Source organism: Phalacrocorax aristotelis, chromosome W, assembly GCF_949628215.1.
Source record: "Phalacrocorax aristotelis chromosome W, bGulAri2.1, whole genome shotgun sequence".
Classification (NCBI taxonomy): domain Eukaryota; kingdom Metazoa; phylum Chordata; class Aves; order Suliformes; family Phalacrocoracidae; genus Phalacrocorax; species Phalacrocorax aristotelis.
The window spans coordinates 26,865,031-26,883,554 of record NC_134310.1 but is presented as its reverse complement, the minus strand read 5'-3'; the positions used below and the strand labels follow the sequence as shown (position 1 = coordinate 26,883,554).

Sequence of the window (18,524 nt, the reverse complement as noted above, 5' to 3'; positions counted from 1 at the left end):
AAAGAGAGGTGGAGGGAGGGCATAAAGAAGGGATAGGCTGCCTCATGCCCTGAGGCAAGGTGGGGAAAGGATTACACATGAGCTGGACACAGGGGCTCCTGCTGCCTGCAGAGACAAGAGAAGGTACTCCAGCTAGATCCAGCTCCCTGCAAAACCCCAGGCATCATCTAGTCCCATCTCCTTGGGGTCTCCTGCCCGGTAAGTGTGTGACCATCGTTCTTTGCTTTGCAGTTTCTGTCCAGTTTCCAGGACTCCCAGCTGGACTGAAGCTGCACCAGTTGTACCATCCTGGGCTACAGGTGAGTGTGGGCAGCTCAATCTGCAGACTGTGCAGCTCATGTTTCAGGGCATTCTGACAAGCTCCACCAAGAAGATGAGCTCACACCTGTGTTCTTGGTCAAACCTAGTACACAGAGAAACTGTTTTTCGGCCAAGGCTGGATTTTCTTCTGGGATCACATGAATGTTCTGGATTCTTTAATTTGGAAATGCAGTTAGAAAGGCAGAGGAAAATGGCTTTGTTCAACCAAAGCTAAACTTTGGGCCAAAGAAAAAAAATGCAAATGGCCTTTTCAACCCAGAGCACATCTCCAGGGAAACTTGTACCTTAAATCATTAAGAATTAGTTTTGGTTCCCTCGAGTTCCCTGTAGGCAGCTAGCACAAGAGCCCGTCCCCGTACTGACCGTGGAGCCAATGCACTCATTAATTCTCTGTCTTCCAGCAGGAATGGAAACTTGAGCATGATCGTCCGTTTCTGCCTGCACTTCGCCCCCCCAGGATTCCCAGCCCCTGAGCTCCAGCATGAAGGAGGAAGCTCTCAGGCATGGGCTGGCAGCTGCCCTGCACGAGCAGGGGCTCTCCCTGGCTGCCTATGGGACTATATCCTCAGCTTCTCTTACAGGTATGCTCCTCTCGCAACTGCTGGGCAACCAGAGCGAGATGCCCTGCGCTGGTGCTGCTAACACCAAAGGTCACACTAGCAAAACCACAGACTGTGTCTCAGATAGCCAGACTGCTGCAGGGCTTTAGCTTTGGATGTCCAGGCAAGGCTTCATGCCCAGAAGCAATGGTAGAAATGGAGGTGCTGCCAGGCACCCAAACAAATCAACAGAAGATGCTCTGCCTGGCTCCCAGGTGCTGCCAGCTTCACAAAACAGCAGCAGAAACATGCCTAGCTCTTGGAGGCTGCTGAACAGATGTTCGTGAGGTGTCCACAGGTCCCCCTCCAACACTTATGCTCACTCTGCAAGAGCAGCTTTGGGGGCCTGCAGCAACAATAGAGCCTAATGCATAATTTGCAGCTGCTTTGGCTTTTCTTGCAACACCTGGAACCAGCCTGAAGAACACGAGATCAAGTTTCAGGAGATTAACTGCTGGGTTGTCTGTACCTACAAATGTGCAGCAGCCCTTAGGCAGTCCTCAGAGTTGCAGCAATAATTCCTGCTTAGATAGATATTTCTCATATTTGAATTATTCTCTGAAACCACCTGACTAGAGGTTCTCCTTTCCTTCAGTGACTGTGGACTTGCATGTGACCATAGGACTCCAGGTCCAGTGGATTTTAAAAAAATATGTGCCTGGAAAACATGAAGGTGTGGGCTCTTCTGCAGCGCCCTCTGCACTCCCTGCAATGATGGGCAGGGTCCCTGGATCTTTGGGAGCCTTGTGCAGCCCAAATGGGGGGTGCACAGATACCCCTTGGCTTTAGGCAACAGCCCTGCATAGCCTCAGCCTTGAAGCCTGCTCTTGGGAGGCAACTCCCTGACACAGCTCTTGGGAGTTTCTCCCTGCACCTGGGATCACCCCAACAGCTTGCAGGGCTGTAGATGCTGCTCCTCTGCTGCGCACTGTGCCTGCGGTGGAGCAAACCAAGGAAAGGCCCCAGGAAGGGAACTGGGCCAGGAGCTCAACGCTGGCCATGGCGCAGGGAAGGCGATTGCCAGACAGGAGGAAAAGATGAAGCAACGCCTCTGCCAGTGGTCCGGGAGCAGCACAGTCCATGCGAGCACGCAGCTGGGATGCCCTCACTAATCCTCATTGCTTCCACTTCGCCACAGGTCTCAGCGAGGCTTCTCCCCACAGACCTGGACTGAAATGAGGTAAGAGCCAGGCAGCAGGAAGAGCCACCTGCCCCAGCTCCCTTGGCTGCACTCTGCAGCCTCCTCCTCACCAGTGGCCTGGCTGGAGATATGAGAGGCATTTGTGCTCCATCTTGTTCATAACCTGGTGGTCCAGGGCTCTGCACCCCTTTCCCCCTGCCAGTTCAACAAGAGCTGCAGCTCTGCTCCCGGCTCCATCCCTGCACTGCCAAGGAGCAGAGTGACAAGGACACCACGGTGGTTGCCCCTGGGGAAGCCAGGGGATGGTTGCTGGGAGGGCTGCAGAAGACATGAGTGACTCAAGCCTTGCTGTCCCCAGGGAGCTGCCCTAGAGACACGTTCACTTGCCTCAACACCCAGTGCATGTGGAAAGAAAACCTGGAATGCAACAGCCGAAAAGACTGCGCCGATGCCTCTGATGAAAGGGGCTGTGGTGAGTCTCTCCCAGCAGGTCTCCTGGATGTGGGGGACAGGCCACAACCCACCACTGCAGACCTTGACAGTTGTAACACCACTGGGCTTTGGGCACTGAAGAGAGCCAAGAACAGGGACAACTTGTGAGGCCAGTAGATGTCTGCATCAGGATGAGGGGAATTGTACCCTAGAAACACCTTGGGCCCACCACCAACTGTGGTGGGCTGGCGTGCTGGGCAGGTGCCACATGCCCGTGAGCTGCTGGGAGCAGATCACGAGGCAATGGCTGAGCTTGCAAAACTAGCCAAGATGTTTCTTCCCGGAATGTCTTGCTTTAGAAGAGTTTCAGGGAGGATGCTGTGATGGGCCAGTGCTTTGCAGTGGTCTTTTCCAAGCCTGTAGCTCCAAGTCTGCCCTGTGACACCCCTGGCAAGGTCCTGCTGCTTGAGCATGTGCTGGGAGCACGCACAAAGCTGAAGCACCTTTTCCCAGTTGCCCCTGAGAGCACTTTGCTGGGGCGCAGCTGGCAGGATCCTGCTGCACTGGCTCTCTCTTCCCTTTCAGATTGTGGGAGCCACCCTGCCATGCAGACCACCACCAGGATAGCTGGCAGCTCAGCAGCATCCAGAGGGGAGTTCCCATGGCAAGTCAGCCTGCGAGAGAACAATGAGCACTTCTGCGGTGCTGCAATCCTCACGGAGAAGCGGCTGGTGTCTGCTGCTCACTGCTTTACTGAGTAAGCTCTAGCTGTGTTAGTTTGCCCCTTGCCCCCCACTTCCAAAAGCTGCTGTATCTTCCAGCCCAAGCTTCTGCTGTACCACACTGTCCTATTGCACTTGATTTCCTTCCCCTACCAGAGTAATCCGCAGGGAGCTCCTGGTCCAGAGCGGAGGGCAGGATGGGCAGGAGGCAGCACCACCCGCACCAAGCGGCTCTGGTTTGCAGGGCAATGCTGTGGCTGCAGGCTCACACAGTCCTGGCCGTCTCTCTGACAGGTTTTAGGATCCAGCCATGTGGGCAGCTTACACAGGGCCCACCTCCTTCAGAGGCTCAGACAGCGGTGCAGTGAAAATGGGCATCACACGGATCATCCTGCACCCCAACTACGACACCGACATGGCTGACTATGACGTGGCCGTGCTGGAGCTGAAGACACCTGTGACCTTCACGAAGTACATCCAGCCCGTGTGCCTGCCAGATGCTGGGCATCACTTCCCCACCAGCAAGAAGTGCCTTATCTCCGGCTGGGGCTACCTCAAGGAGGATTTCTGTAAGCAAAGCATGGCAGGCAGCAGAGGAGGCATGGTGGGGTGTGAGTGGTGCAGGAGGCACCAGGGAAGACAACTCAGGCCATGCTCTGGCCAGCCGGGATGGGCTGTAACATGGGGAGCTGGTCCTGTGCAAGGCTCCCTGTGGTGAGCTCACAGTCACATATTTTTCATTTAGTGGTGAAACCTGAGTTTCTGCAGAAAGCAACAGTGGAGCTGCTGGACCAGACACTGTGCTCCAGCCTCTACAACCATGTCCTCACAGACAGGATGCTGTGTGCTGGCTATCTGGAAGGGAAAATCGACTCCTGCCAGGTAAGCTTTGCCCAGGGAAGCCAGCACACCTCCCCACATGAGTGTTTTCCCTCCCAGTATGCACCAAGCAGCACTTCAAGAAGCAGGATCTGACACCATGGCCACAGTTCCTCCCCCATGGTTTGAGGCCACACCTTGGACCAAAGCACAGATCAGGGACTTGCAGAAGACAAAAATGAGGATATGTTCTCTAGTGCTTAGAGCAGGGCAGTGCTGTTTAAGGGGCTCTTCTGGCTGTTTAACTACTTCCTGAGCTGTAATCAGGGTTGACGCTACCAATATCTGGCAGGTCCTCAGATCAAAATCCAGATGGCAAAGGGCAGCAGTGGAAACTAAAACACACAACAGTTTTTGGTGAACAACTTGGTGTTTTCCCTAGTTAGCCTTTATCCAGCCTGGAATTGCAAGTGGTCAGCTGGAGAAAATCTTGCCTTTCACAATGTTTGGGGAGAAGTGGACTGTGATTTCCATGGCTGTGCCTGTGGTTTGGCAGGGCCCTTCATACCTGCAGCCACCAGCTGAGCAAAACTGCACTTCTCTGGTGGTAGTGCTTCATATTTCTGCACTAAATGCAGCACAAATATTGGAGAAGGGGCCAAGAATGGAAGATTTGAGGTTGGATGGTGAATGTGACCCATCCAGTTATTCATTATTCACCTAGAGCAATCCAACCCCCAGAAGGCACTACCAGCTTCACAAATACCCCATGTCCTATATCAGTGACACTCATATGGCCCCACAGTACCAAAGAATTGACCAGGAAACCATAGGCCAAATCAAGAAAACATAATGCAAAGCTTAGCATGGTCTCCCTGGGTTGTGTATCATGCAATAAACACCCAGCACCTGCCTGTTTAGGGGCTGTTGGGCTTAACCTTTAATAGCAACAACAAATTATTAAACCAGTACAAACGCTTATCCAAGATTTTATGGAGGATGTCCTTGTGCTTTTCTGGCATATCAATGACACAAGGCTACTGCTTACTAGCAGGACACTGTGCCCACACAGAGGAGCACCCAAAGGCCAGCACAGGAGATGCTTCCCTCATCACTAGGCTGGAGTAAATAAGCAGCAGTGATCTGGGATACACAAGGACAGAGAGACACAGTCCAGCAGAGGTATGCTGAGTGTGGCCAGGGCGAGCTTGGAGCATCCCCAGGGAGAGCCCACCATCTTGCTTCTCTTGCAGGGTGATTCTGGTGGGCCCCTGGTTTGCGAAGAACCGTCTGGCAAGTTTTTCCTGGCAGGAATCGTGAGTTGGGGAATTGGATGTGCTGAAGCGAGGCGGCCTGGGGTCTACACACGTGTTACCAAACTCAGAGACTGGATCTTGGATGCTATTTCTGCCTTCCCCACCTCCATAGGCCATACTGTCCCTCCAATACACGCCAGTACTAATAGTAACATGGTCAGCTCTGAAGAGCTCACCACCACTGGAGCAATCCCCACCACTTCACCAGCCCCAGCTGCCAGCAAGCCAGTGACTGCATCAAGACCACAAGGTATGAGCACCCACAGGGTGGGTGTACCTTGGCAGGAAGAATGTCTGGTACAGGCCCAAATGTCAAGTTCATTCTTCCGCTGAGCTGTAATGACCTTCACACAACCCTTGCCTAAGTGCTAAGGGCCAAGGCACAAGTGACACTATCTGGCTGCCCCAGCTCAGCCTAGAGCAGCCTGGCAAAGTCACTCAGTACCTGCGCACACATTTCATGGGCTTCTTTGCTTGTGCAGCTGAATGTAATTCTGTCTGCTCCCTGTGTAATTGGTTTACTCCAGCAGGCCAAGAACAGGGTGCTAAGACACAGCAGTGTTTGACACTCTTTAACCTGTTGACCAGTCACCTTTGTTTGCCACCTAAGGATCTCCCAGCAGTTCAAAGTCGATGGCTGCAACCTCACAGTGGCCATGCATCATCTCCCTGAAGGGAAGGAGGGCAGGTGTCCGTAGGATGACCTGTCAGCTCCAAAGACCCCTCCCAGCAGCTCTGTACCCTACAGATATAGGGTATTTTTCTAAATTTAGGATTAACTTTTTATCTGGAATGGTGAGGCTAAGAGGCACAGGGCTGCCGGTTACTCTGCCTTGAAGAAAGGCACAGGATTAAGGACTTGCCAAGAGCAAGATGCAGAACAGCAGTTAGGGTGAAAGCCCATGTATGGTTGTACACGGCCACCATCAGGGACTGCCACGATCAGCAGGCAGGGCTTGGGCAGATTCCTCACACTTCAGTCCTCAGCTGTCCCTACTCAGACCTACTGGCTAGGGAAGGCAAAAGTCTCTCCTCGCTTGTCTTCTGCTAGGAGTACTCACAAGTCATGCTTTGTCTTTTGTTCAGTGTGGAGGATGACCTGGGTTCTCTAAACCCAGCAAGATCATGGGAGGAACAGATGCTTTCAGAGGAGAGATCCCTTGGCAAGTCAGCCTGAAAGAAGACTCGAGGCATTTCTGTGGAGCTACCATAATTGGGGGCCACTGGCTGCTGTCAGCAGCTCACTGCTTCAATGAGTAAGAGTCCATCCCTGCTGGCACTGTGGTTCCAGCTCACCTGCCCACCGGCACACAGTGGTGCAGCACTGTGCAGCCGTGCAGCCAAACCCTCAGCTGTGGCACTGGAGTCACTGGGGAAAAACAAGAACCCATATTGCACATTCATTTTAGTTATAGCTAAAGATTCATAGTAAAAGGGATTTTGTGGGGAGGCTGGGATGAGGCAGGGAAAGGTTAAAGTAGCCTGGGCAGGGAGCAACGACAACACATCTAACAGGTAGAAAAGGACGGGTGCCACATGAGTTACTTCAAGAACTTTAACTTTAAAAATTGGCTGTAATATAGAAAATAGACACACGTGGCCAGCTGTGGTCAGTTCAGTCCTGCATAGTTCTGTTAAACAGCAAAAGCCCAAGCCCAGATTTATAAATAACCTAGATAAAGGAATGAGTAGCAAGAGGATAATATTTGTCAAGAATAAAAAGTCCTGAAGGCAGAAAAGGTGGGGGACTAATTATGAAGAGTTTCAAGATGACCTTATGTATTAAATAGCTGGGCAATAAAGCAGCAAGTAAAAGGTAGGCAAGTGTGAAGTGAGGCACACAGCAAAAAAGCAGTGCTATCTGCCTGCAGATGGTGATGGGTCTCCATCAGCTTTTAGCATTCAGAAAAAGAGGTCAGAAATTCTGTGGATATTGCCATGAGAACAGCAGTTCTGTGGGCAGTTGCAATTAAAGAGCAAGTGAATGCTAGTAATTATTAGAGAAACAACTGAGATTACCAGTATGTTGCTGGTAATCCACAGCACACTGACTCCTCAAACATTGCATGATGTGCTAGAGTAACATATTGTAAAATGCTAACGCAAGACACAAGGATGAGCTGGGTGTGGAACAGCATCCGTAACAAGCACAACAAAATAGATCAGACTAGACTTGAGAAAAGAGACAACTGGGTGGGAAGGGAGTGCGTGATGGGGACTATACATTCACAAAGGGTGCAGACAAAGTGTTCAGGGAATGCCTTCTTACTGTTTTTCTAAGATATCAAATAACCACCAAGAGCAGATGGAAAACAAGCAAAAGGAAGCAGTTCTTCCTAAGTACCATTAAACTGAATGTTAAAAATTCACACGGGGTTAAAAAAAAGGAATAAAATACAACTCTAGAAAAATCCAACTAAAACCCAAAAAATCCATCGAGACCTACTGAACAGAGATACCATCTGTGTGCCAGGACAGTCCTGAAATCACAAATTTCTGGAGGTAAGGAGAGAATTACTACATGGTTCCCTGCTCTTCAGGAGACGTCCAACATGTGCCACTTCTGGAAACAGTTCTTTGGGTCTGACTTAGCTGCTCTTCTGTGTGCTGGCCTCTGCTTTGGTAAAGCAAGGTTTCAAACCCTGCTCGTTTAAAGTTGTTTGCAATTTAAATGTCAGAAATCATGCTAGGCATGATGCTAACGTGTGTGAGCATGCAAGTTTAGGATTATGCATTTGCAGGACAAATCCAGAAGAGATTGAAGCCTACGTGGGAACAAAACCACTAAATGAACAGATGAGAATGCAGTGAAAGTCAGTGCAACAAGGGTGATCCAGCATCTGCTCTTCAACCCTATTTTTCTGGACTTCAGTGTGGCTGTACTTGAGCTGGCAACACCTCTTGTCTTCAACAAATACATCCAACCCGTCTGCCTCCCACTTGCTGTGCAGAAGTTTCCTGTTGGCAAGAAATGCATAATTTCTGGGTGGGGTAACCTCCAAGAAGGGAACGGTAAGCAGTGATGCATTTGCTCTGGAGCAGTGACAGAGCAGCAAAGCCTGTGCCACTGTGACCCAGACAGTCCTGGGAGCGTACAGGACGGGGGACAGTAACAGGGACAGTCAGGAACTAACAGAAACACAAGAATAAGTGAGAATAAGGGCACGCAGAGCACTGCTTTAAACCACGGTTATTTAGGAGTCACCAGCAAACAAGAAAATGGAGAAAGCAGCTTGGCAGCAACCAGGAGAAACCTGCTGGGCTCCCCTCAGTGGTTGTCCCATGCTGAGCAAGAGTGGGGCACTGCCTCAGTGGCTGCTGTAGCTCTAGCAGGACAGTATGTCAGCCTTAGCAACCACATTCAGTTGCAAGGGTGTCCCAAGCAATTAGAAAAAGCAAAGATCCCATTGTAGGGAGAAGGCCTGAGGGTGGCATGTGTGCTGCCAAAGAAGCCCCACTGTCCCTCTAACAGTTGACCAGGAGCCCACAGGCTGTCAAGACAACAGAAACTTGCTGCCTGTGTGCAGCATCCTCTGCACAGGTATGAAAACACACCCTGGGGTAAGCCAGGAGCTTCAGGGCTGCTGAGAGAGTAGCTCATGTAGGACTCAACTCCTGTGTGGGATTAGAGCCTGTTTTCCTGAAATATGTGTTGGGTCAGTCTAAAAGAGATTAGCTCCCACTTTGCTGCATTCACTAATTCTGCAGTCTTCTTGCAGTCGCCAAGCCCGAGATCCTGCAGAAAGCCTCAGTGGGCATCATAGACCAGAAGACCTGCAACTTTCTGTACAACTTCTCCCTCACTGATCAAATGATCTGCACTGGCTTCCTGGAGGGGAAGACAGACTCATGCCAGGTAAGAGTCTGGGATTTCACTGCTCCTCTGGGGATTGTTCCAGAAAGCTGAGCTAACTCATACCCTCAGCACATCCTTGGGAAATATTTACTGAGCTGCTGTGGCCAGGCTGTAATCCACATGTACCTTAGCTCAAAAAAACCCAGCCCACTGCCTTGGAGCTTTAGAAAAGTAAATAAAGCTCCATCAAGTCGAACATGACTTAAACCAACATCCCACTGCTCTGTCTGGCCAGACTGGAGTCCTGGATGAAGCAGGTCTCCTCCTGCGGCAGCAAGACAGTGGCAGTTGCTGGTGGCTGTCCTTCACTTGGGGAAAGTTGCTGTCAGGAGCTATTACATGACAAATGCTGCTTGTATCTGTGCAGCCAGGTTGAGCCATTGACCCTAGTTTCAGCCTCTGCACGCTCATGTCTTGCACACACGCTGCATGGCAGCAGACAGCCCCGTGGGACTGGAGAAAGAAGAGTTTGGGGCTAGCTAAGTCCTCCCAGTGTGGCTGAGGGGCAGCTCCATGTAGACCTGTCTTGGGGAGATCGGGCTGAGCAGCCATTGCCTTGCTTCTTCCTCAGGGAGATTCAGGCGGACCCTTGGCCTGTGAGGTGGCCCCAGGAGTGTTTTATCTGGCTGGCATCGTGAGTTGGGGAACTGGTTGCGCCCAGGCTACGAAACCAGGCGTGTACTCCAGAATTACCAAACTCAAAGACTGGATCCTGGATACCATCTCACAGTTGCACAGTCCTGGCATAGGCACCCCATCCAGGTCAGCCAGCACTAGAATTCCTACTGCAGCCATCCTCACCCACCAGCCCAGCACAACAGCCACAAGTCCAATCAACACAACCACCCTCGGGATGAAGATGACGACAGCCATGAAAGAAACCTCCAAAGCTCAAAAAAACACTGAGCCTGCCAAACCCACCCAAACCGCAGGAAAATTAATGACAGATTCATTGGTGTGCTAGTAGGAGACCTCCAGCCCCAGCACAGAGGGTACTGAGCAGGCCATGGGTTATTGCCTTCTAATGGTGCCTTGTACAAGCCTAACCTTCCAGTGTTCCAGCAAGGTCATTTAGAACGGGATGATGAAGAAGCAGGGCCATCACGAGGAGAGGAGGAAGTCATAAATGAAATGGAGGCCACCCAATCCCTGTCCTTGAGCGAGTTGCGAGATATGTGAAAAGATTTCGGCCATCATTCAGGTGAGCACATTGTCACCTGGCTGCTCCAATGCTGGGATAATGGGGCCGGTAGCCTGGAATTAGAGGGAAAAGAAGCCAAACAACTGGGATCCCTTTCTGGGGAAGGGGGCGTTGACAAAGCAATTGGAAAAAGAACACAAGCCCTCAGCCTCTGGAGGCGACTCCTGTCTGGAGTGAAGGAACGGTATCCCTTTAAAGAAGATGTTACATATCGCCTAGGAAAACGGACAACCATGGAGAAAGGCATCCAGTATCTAAGGGAATCATCTGTGCTTGAGGTGATTTATGGTGACCTGGATGATCAACAGTCCTCCAAAGATCCAGATGAAGCCAAGTGCACATGACCCATGTGGCGGAAGTTTGTACAAAGCGCACCATCCTCGTATGCAGACTCATTGGCAGTAATGTCCTGGAGAGAGGACAAGACACCAACAATGGCGGAGGTGATTGACAGACTCCAGAATTACAAAGCAAATCTCTCTTCCTCGCTACTCTCTGCTGTGGAGAAACTATCCCGAGAGGTCCAGCAACTCAAGGAAGATATGTCCTGCTCCCCACCTCGACAGAATAGTGTCTCAGCTGTTAGGAATAAGCGTCCTTTGGCTCAAAGGACAGGATACCCACCACGGGCCACCCTATGATTCTACCTGCGTGACCACGGAGAAGACATGAGGAGGTGGGATGGCAAGCCTACCTCGACCCTAGAGGCACGGGTACATGAGCTGCAAGGAAGAACAATCACTCAGGGGAGTTTCTTCCAGGAAAGATGCTGCTCCAGTTTCCAGTGAGCAATTCCCCAGAGGAGCAGAAGTGCTGATTTCATTTCTGAGCTTAATAGAGAGACTATTGATTCACATTTACAGGAAGTGAGTGATGAATACTATGATCAGGACTAGAGGGGCCCTGCCTCCAGCCGGGTGGAGGAAAGGGATATCCGGGTTTACAGGACTGTGTGGATCTGATGGCCTGGCACATCTGACCCACAGGAGTATAAAGCTTTAGTGGACACCGGCGCACAGTGCACCTTAATGCCATCAAACTATATAGGGGCAGAACCCATCAGCATTGCTGGAGTGACAGGGGGATCCCAAGAGCTAACTGTATTGGAGGCCAAAGTGAGCCTAACCAGGAAGGAGTGGCAGAAGCACCCCATTGTGACTGGCCCAGAGGCTCCGTGCATCCTTGGCATAGACTACCTCAGGAGAGGGTATTTCAAGGACCCAAAAGGGTACAAGTGGGCTTTTGGTGTAGCTGCCTTGGAGACGGAGGAAATTAAACAGCTGTCTACCTTGCCTGGCCTCTCGAAGGACCCTTCTGTGGTGGGGTTGCTGAGGGTCAAAGAACAACAGGTGCCGATTGCCACCACAACAGTGCACCGGCGGCAATATCGCACCAACCGAGACTCCCTGATCACCATCCATGGGCTCATTCGTCGACGGGAGAGCCAAGGAGTGATCAGTAAGACCCACTCACCCTTTAACAGTCCCATATGGCCAGTGCGGAAGTCTAATGGAGAGTGGAGGCTAACAGTAGACTATCGTGGCCTGAACGAAGTATTGCCACCACTGAGTGCTGCTGTGCCAGACATGCTAGAACTTCAATACGAACTGGAGTCCAAGGCAGCCAAGTGGTATGCCACAATTGATATTGCTAATGCATTCTTCTCAATCCCTCTGGCAGCAGAGTGCAGGCCACAGTTTGCTTTCACATGGAGGGGTGTCCAGTACACCTGGAATCGACTGGCCCAGGGGTGGAAACACAGTCCTACCATTTGCCATGGACTGATTCAGACTGTACTGGAACAGGGAGAAGCTCCAGAACACCTTCAATACATTGATGACATCATTGTGTGGGGCAACACAGCGGAAGAAGTTTTTGAGAAAGGAGAGAAAATAGTCCAAATCCTTCTGAAAGCTGGTTTTGCCATAAAACAAAGTAAAGTTAAGGGACCCGCACAAGAAATCCAGTTCTTAGGAATCAAATGGCAAGATGGTCGTCGTCAGATCCCCATGGATGTTATCAACAGAATAGCAGCCATGTCTCCACCAACTAGCAAAAAGGAAACACAAGCTTTCTTGGGCGTTGTGGGTTTTTGGAGAATGCATATTCCACACTACAGTCTGATCGTAAGCCCTCTCTATCAAGTGACCCAGAAGAAGAATGATTTCAAATGGGACCCTGAGCAACGACAAGCCTTTGAACAGATTAAACAGGAGATAGTTCATGCAGTAGCCCTTGGGCCAGTCTGGGCAGGACAAGATGTAAAAAATGTGCTCTACACTGCAGCCGGGGAGAATGGCCCTACCTGGAGCCTCTGGCAGAAAGTGCCAGGGGAGACCCGGGGTCGACCCCTAGGGTTTTGGAGTCGGGGATACAGAGGGTCCGAAGCCCGCTATACTCCAACTGAAAAAGAGATGTTGGCAGCATATGAAGGGGTTCGAGCTGCTTCAGAAGTGGTTGGTACTGAGGCACAGTTGATCCTGGCACCCCGACTGCCGGTGCTGGGCTGGATGTTCAAAGGAAACGTCCCCTCTACACACCATGCAACTGATGCTATGTGGAGTAAATGGGTTGCGCTGATCACCCAGCGGGCTCAAATAGGAAACTCCAGCCACCCAGGAATCTTGGAAGTGATCATGGACTGGCCAGAAGTCAAAGGTTTTGGAATACCACCAGAGGAGGAGGTGACACGTGCTGAAGAAGCCCCACTGTATAACAAACTGCCAGAAAATGAGAAGCAATATGCCCTGTTCACTGATGGGTCCTGTCGCCTTGTGGGAAAGCACCGGAGATGGAAGGCTGCTGTATGGAGTCCTACACGACAAGTAGCAGAAACTGCTGAAGAAGAAGGTGAATCGAGCCAGTTTGCAGAGGTAAAGGCCATCCAGCTGGCCTTAGACATTGCTGAACGGGAAAAGTGGCCAGTGCTCTATCTCTATACTGACTCCTGGATGGTGGCAAATGCCCTGTAGGGGTGGCTACTGCAGTGGAAGCAAAGCAACTGGCAGCGCAGAGGCAAACCCATCTGGGCTGCCGCACTGTGGCAAGATATTGCTGCCCGGGTAGAGAACCTGGTTGTAAAGGTACGGCATGTGGATGCTCATGTCCCCAAGAGTCAGGCCACTGAAGAACATCAAAACAACCAGCAGGTGTATCAGGCTGCCAAGATTGAAGTGGCTGAGGTGGATCTGGACTGGCAACATAAGGGTGAACTATTTCTAGTTCGGTGGGCCGATGACACCTCAGGCCATCAAGGGAGAGATGCAACATACAGGTGGGCTCATGATCGAGGGGTGGACTTGACCATGGACTCTATTGTGCAGGCTATCCACGAATGTGAAACGTGCGCTGCAATCAAGCAAGCGAAGCGGGTAAAGCCTCTGTGGTGTGGGGGACGATGGCTGAAATATAAATATGTGAAGACCTGGCAAATTGACTATATTACACTCCCACAAACCCACCAAGGCAAGCACCATGTGCTCACCATGGTAGAAACAATGACCAGCTGGCTGGAAACATCCCATCCCCCATGCCACTGCCCGGAACACTATCCTGGGTCTCGAAAAACAAGTCCTGTGGCGACATGGCACCCCAGAGAGAATTGAGTCAGACAACGGGACTCATTTCCGAAACAACCTCATAGACACCTGGGCCAAAGAGCACGGCATTGAGTGGGTGTATCACATCCCCTATCACGCACCAGCCTCTGGGAAAATTGAACGGTACAATGCACTATTAAAGACTACACTGAGAGCAATGGGGGGTGGAACATTTAAACACTGGTATACACACTTAGCAAAGGCCACCTGGTTAGTCAACACGAGGGGATCTGCCAGGCGAGCTGGCCCAGCCCAATCAGAACCCTTACGTACTGTGGAAGGGGATAGAGTCCCTGTAGTGCACGTAAAAAATATGCTGGGCAAAACAGTCTGGGTTCTTCCTGCTTCAGGCAAAGGCAAACCCATTTGTGGGATTGCTTTTGCTCGAGGACCTGGGTGCACTTGGTGGGTGATGCAGGAGGATGGAGAAATCCGATGTGTGCCTCAAGGGGATTTGATTTTGGGCAAAAACAGTCAATGAACTGAATGGCACAATGCGAACTGCTATATAATATTGTGTGTCATCTCTGTGTTGTATCAATGATATCATAGTACAAACCTCCCAGTCCATGGAAGATGAACTTTGATGAAACAAGCTGTGCAGCAGTGATGGAACGATGACTGACTCGGTATGCAGCAACCCAACATCACACACACACCACCTCTCCCACCCTGAAAGACTGATACGGCAGATGGAGCCCAGAGTCATGGACTGCGTGAACTCAATGGACATTTAAATGGACATTTTACAGGGAAGGTCCATAGACTAAGGGACTGATGTCTGTGTATTATGTTAAAGGATGGGAAGGGGAGGGGTGGTGGTTGGTAAGGTTGTATTGGATGGTATGGGACCTGGGCATGGTGTAAATGGTATGGAATAAGAGGTGGAGAATGTGCTGGTTTTGCCTGAGAAGGGGTTAATTCTCTTCACTGTAGTGGTCAGGGACCTTTCCAGCTTCCCGCGCTCTGCAACGTGGGCAGGAGGCTGGGATGGGCGGGGCCACGGCAGCTGACCCCAACTGGCCAATGGGATGTTCATTCCATACCATGTGACGCCATGACCAGTATATTAACAGGGGCAGTTGGCGCATGGAGGGGGCAGTTGCGGCTCAGGGACTGGTGGTGTCAGGTCGGCGGGCAGCTGCGTCACATGCTGTTTCTTTTGGTGATTCATTCCCCTTCCCCCCCTCCCAGCCCTGGGTTTTGTGCCTCTCATTGTTTTGCTTTCCATTGCATTTTTGTTATTGTTGTTTTATTTTAATTATTAAACTGTTCTTATCTCAACCCATAAGTGTTACCCTTCTGATTCTCTCCCCTGTCCCACCGGTGGGGGAGTGAGCGAGCAGCTGTGTGGGGCTGAGTTGTTGGCTAAACCACAACAATTGGAAAAGAAAATCCCGAACGTGATGGCATTGTTAACTGCAGCAATGGATTCGATGAGCGCAACTGTGGCGAGTACAGCTTTGCAGCCTGCTCCTGCTGCCCAGCTTTATGCTACAGTACCCAGACTCCCCAGTGCAACCCACCAGCTTTACATGGGCTGTCTTGGGCCCCATGTTGTACAGTGGGCCAGCCCCTTGTGGTCCAGGTCCTACTTGGTCTGCCAGAGCCTATAAAGCTGGATGATCAGGGTCCAAATTTTCTGCCAGGGAATGTGGCCTCTTCTCCTACACTATAGACATTAGAACCCATTTCCCAGCACACAGGCCTTCTGGCCAGTCAGTCTGCTAGTACAAGCTGGCAAGATGGCTCTGCACAATGTGGCACCCCAGAAGATGTCTTGTCATCCTCGGGACTGCTCCTTGGGCTATACAGTCCTTGCTGTGTGACAGCTCAGCCAGTCCATTCAAACATCCCCTCCTCATGTACCACATCCCTGGAAGGTGTGATCTGTAATAACAAGTTCCCAAACCATAGCATGTCTGCCAAGGCTTGCCTCAGATGGGTGAATGAAACTCATTGCATCCTACCACCCTGTGTATGTCTCCCTAGAAGGCTGCCCCATGGCCCAGGCTATGGAAAGAGGGCAGATATCCCTTTCACTTATGGTTACTTCAAATCACAGTGCCTCTTCTTCTGTTCCAGACTGTGAATTAACAACTGCCCTGGCCTTCAGCAAGATCGTGGGTGGCAGCACTGCGGCTCGAGTAGAATGGCCCTGGCAAGTCAGTCTGGCTTCAGCAGAAGGAACACAAGTGCAGGGCTGTCCTCATTGCTGACCAGTGGCTGCTCTCTGCAGCTCACTGCTTTGATATGTAAATCTGAGATGGGCTAGCAAAGCCAGCTGGCTCTTGGCCTCACTCCCATCAGCCCACCTGCCCTTCCCCTTCCTCACAGTCCAGCACCGTGGCTGGGATGCTGCGCCCCACTGGAAGTGCGCACTCCCTATTACAGACATGTGCCTGCACGTAAGCATGAAGAGGAGTGAGTGGAGCAAAGCCTGGGTATGCCCACAGTGTGACAGGGACAGGGGTCCTGGCCTCACAAGGTGTGGCCATAGCACATCCTAGCCCCACGAGTGGAGGAACAGCCCTCCTTGTAAGGTCATGCTCCTAACAGCCAGGTTTGCTGTCTTTCTGCAGTTAGTGACCCCAAAATGTGGGTGGCCTTTCTAGGAACACCCTTCCTGAGCAGCATCAGTGGCAAAATGGAGAAAACATTCCGTATCCACAAGCACCCTTTTTACAACGTCTACAGCCTGAACTACAACATGGCCAAGCTAGAGCTGAACACGCCCATCAAGTTCAGCAGCACCATCAAACCTATGTCTCCCAGACAATTCATACATCTTCCATGAAGGAGCCAGATGCTTCATCACAGGCTGGGGCTTCACAAAGGAAGGAGGTACTGCCTGAGAGGGCTCCCTTACATCTGTGCTGGCCAAGCTAAGCGCCACCTACCCTGTGAGCCCAACCATCTATGATTCCCATTCCACTGCCCCATGCCATGCCAGGCCCTGCAGGGATACCAACCTGGGCAAGGCCTGGTGTCACCACAATCTCCTCCCCAGCCACCATGCCCTGTACTCCTCCATTTGGTTACACCTCTGCCCTCTTGCAGCCTCCCCAAGCTTTCCGCATGCCAGCCACTGTGCTCCGCATCCCTGCAGCAGCTGTTCCAGCTGTGCTCCCGCAGTACAAGGACCACCCCAATACCATTTCTATCTGGTCAGCTGAGCTGCCTGACAAACTACACACCAAAGGGACCTTCCTGTGCTTTCTCTGCTGGGGAGGAACCATGCCCGATTCACTTTCCCAGTGCAGGTCTCTCCCTTTGGCAAGCAAATAAGGCCAGAAACCCCACTCCTACGCATACTGCTGCTTCTCACATGCTCTGCACCAAGGTAACAGCAATACTTGTCTCCTCAGGTGTCATGTCAAAGCATCTGCAAAAAGCAGCAGTGAACATGATTGGAGACCAGGCCTGCAAAAAGTTCTACCCTGTCCAGATTAGCAGCAGGATGGTGTGTGCCAGTTTCCCACAGGGCCCTGTCAACAGTTGTTCAGCGAGTGTGAGAGCAGCAAATGCTGCAGCTGGGACAGAGCAAGCTTATACAAAGTCCCCAGGCTGTATTCTCTCAGGAGGGCCTTGCCCTGCCTCCCCTAACTCAGCTGTCTGTCCATCCATCTCCACTGGCTGTTGCCATTATGCAAGTCCATCCTGCATACACCTTGTTCTGCTTGCCCCACCAACCTGTGACAGGTCAGGGAAACATGCAGAGCGATAATGCCAAGCAAGAGACCACAGGGATACCATGGAGCCCATCTCAAGACCCCATTGTGCCTCCAAACATGCTCTTGCATGTTCTAGAACCCCAACCTCAGATTGTACACGCAAGTATATCACTGAACAGTCCTCCAGCTTGGAAGCAGGCTCCTGGGGAGGTGGGGAACGTCTGTCCTAGACAAAAAAGAACATCTCACAGTGGGGGGGGGGGGGGGGGGGGGGGCTGGGCTGCCTGTTTGGCTTGATACAGGACCCTTTTTCTCTCTCTGCAGGGCAATGCAGGTGGGCCCCTGGCATGTAAAGAACCCTCAGGGAAGTGGTTTCTAGCAGGAATCACAAGCTGGGGCTATGGCTGTGCCAGGCCATACTTCCCTGGTATCTACACCAAAGTCACAGTTGTCCAGGGCTGGATTGCACAGAACCTCAAGCTCTGAAGCTGCACATTTCACCAGTCAGGGAAGGCGACGAATGAGAGGAGTAATTGCCAGAGGATGTACTAACCCCTCAACTATTGTACATTTTTCTTGATGCTGCGAAGGGGTGAAGATGGCCTGCAGCAATTAAGCAAATGCCAGTGTCGTGTGACCCACTGCAGTTGTGACACCAGGGCATTTGATAACTGCTTTGCATAGAAAGGTACAATTCTAGACACTTTCTATAAATAAATGAGGCCTGTGCCATCTTAAGACCGGGCCAAACATCTTACACATTAAAATGTGGCCTTTCTAGTTGGAGGGGTGCCTGACATCTGCCGGAGATTCACGTAGTTTGGCTGACCTCTGTCTATGAGCT

General features: G+C 51.4%; 1 protein-coding gene and 1 long non-coding RNA gene across 2 annotated transcripts in view; both read left to right on the top strand.

The window, feature by feature from the left end:
* The window catches only part of LOC142049855 (uncharacterized), a 704,768-nt gene that overhangs the window by 533,607 nt on the left and 152,637 nt on the right, over positions 1-18,524 (top strand). The window lies entirely within an intron of this gene.
* On the top strand, positions 248-18,466 carry TMPRSS9 (transmembrane serine protease 9). The gene is given in 18 exon segments (XM_075077610.1): positions 248-299; positions 726-902; positions 2,420-2,533; positions 3,079-3,250; positions 3,510-3,784; positions 3,961-4,097; positions 5,288-5,578; positions 6,365-6,606; positions 8,092-8,138; positions 8,141-8,362; positions 9,070-9,206; positions 9,778-10,169; positions 16,072-16,176; positions 16,178-16,261; positions 16,593-16,769; positions 16,771-16,850; positions 17,375-17,511; positions 18,005-18,466. Coding segments are annotated over 17 exon segments (2,874 nt in total). The 5' UTR covers positions 248-299; positions 726-802; the 3' UTR covers positions 18,167-18,466.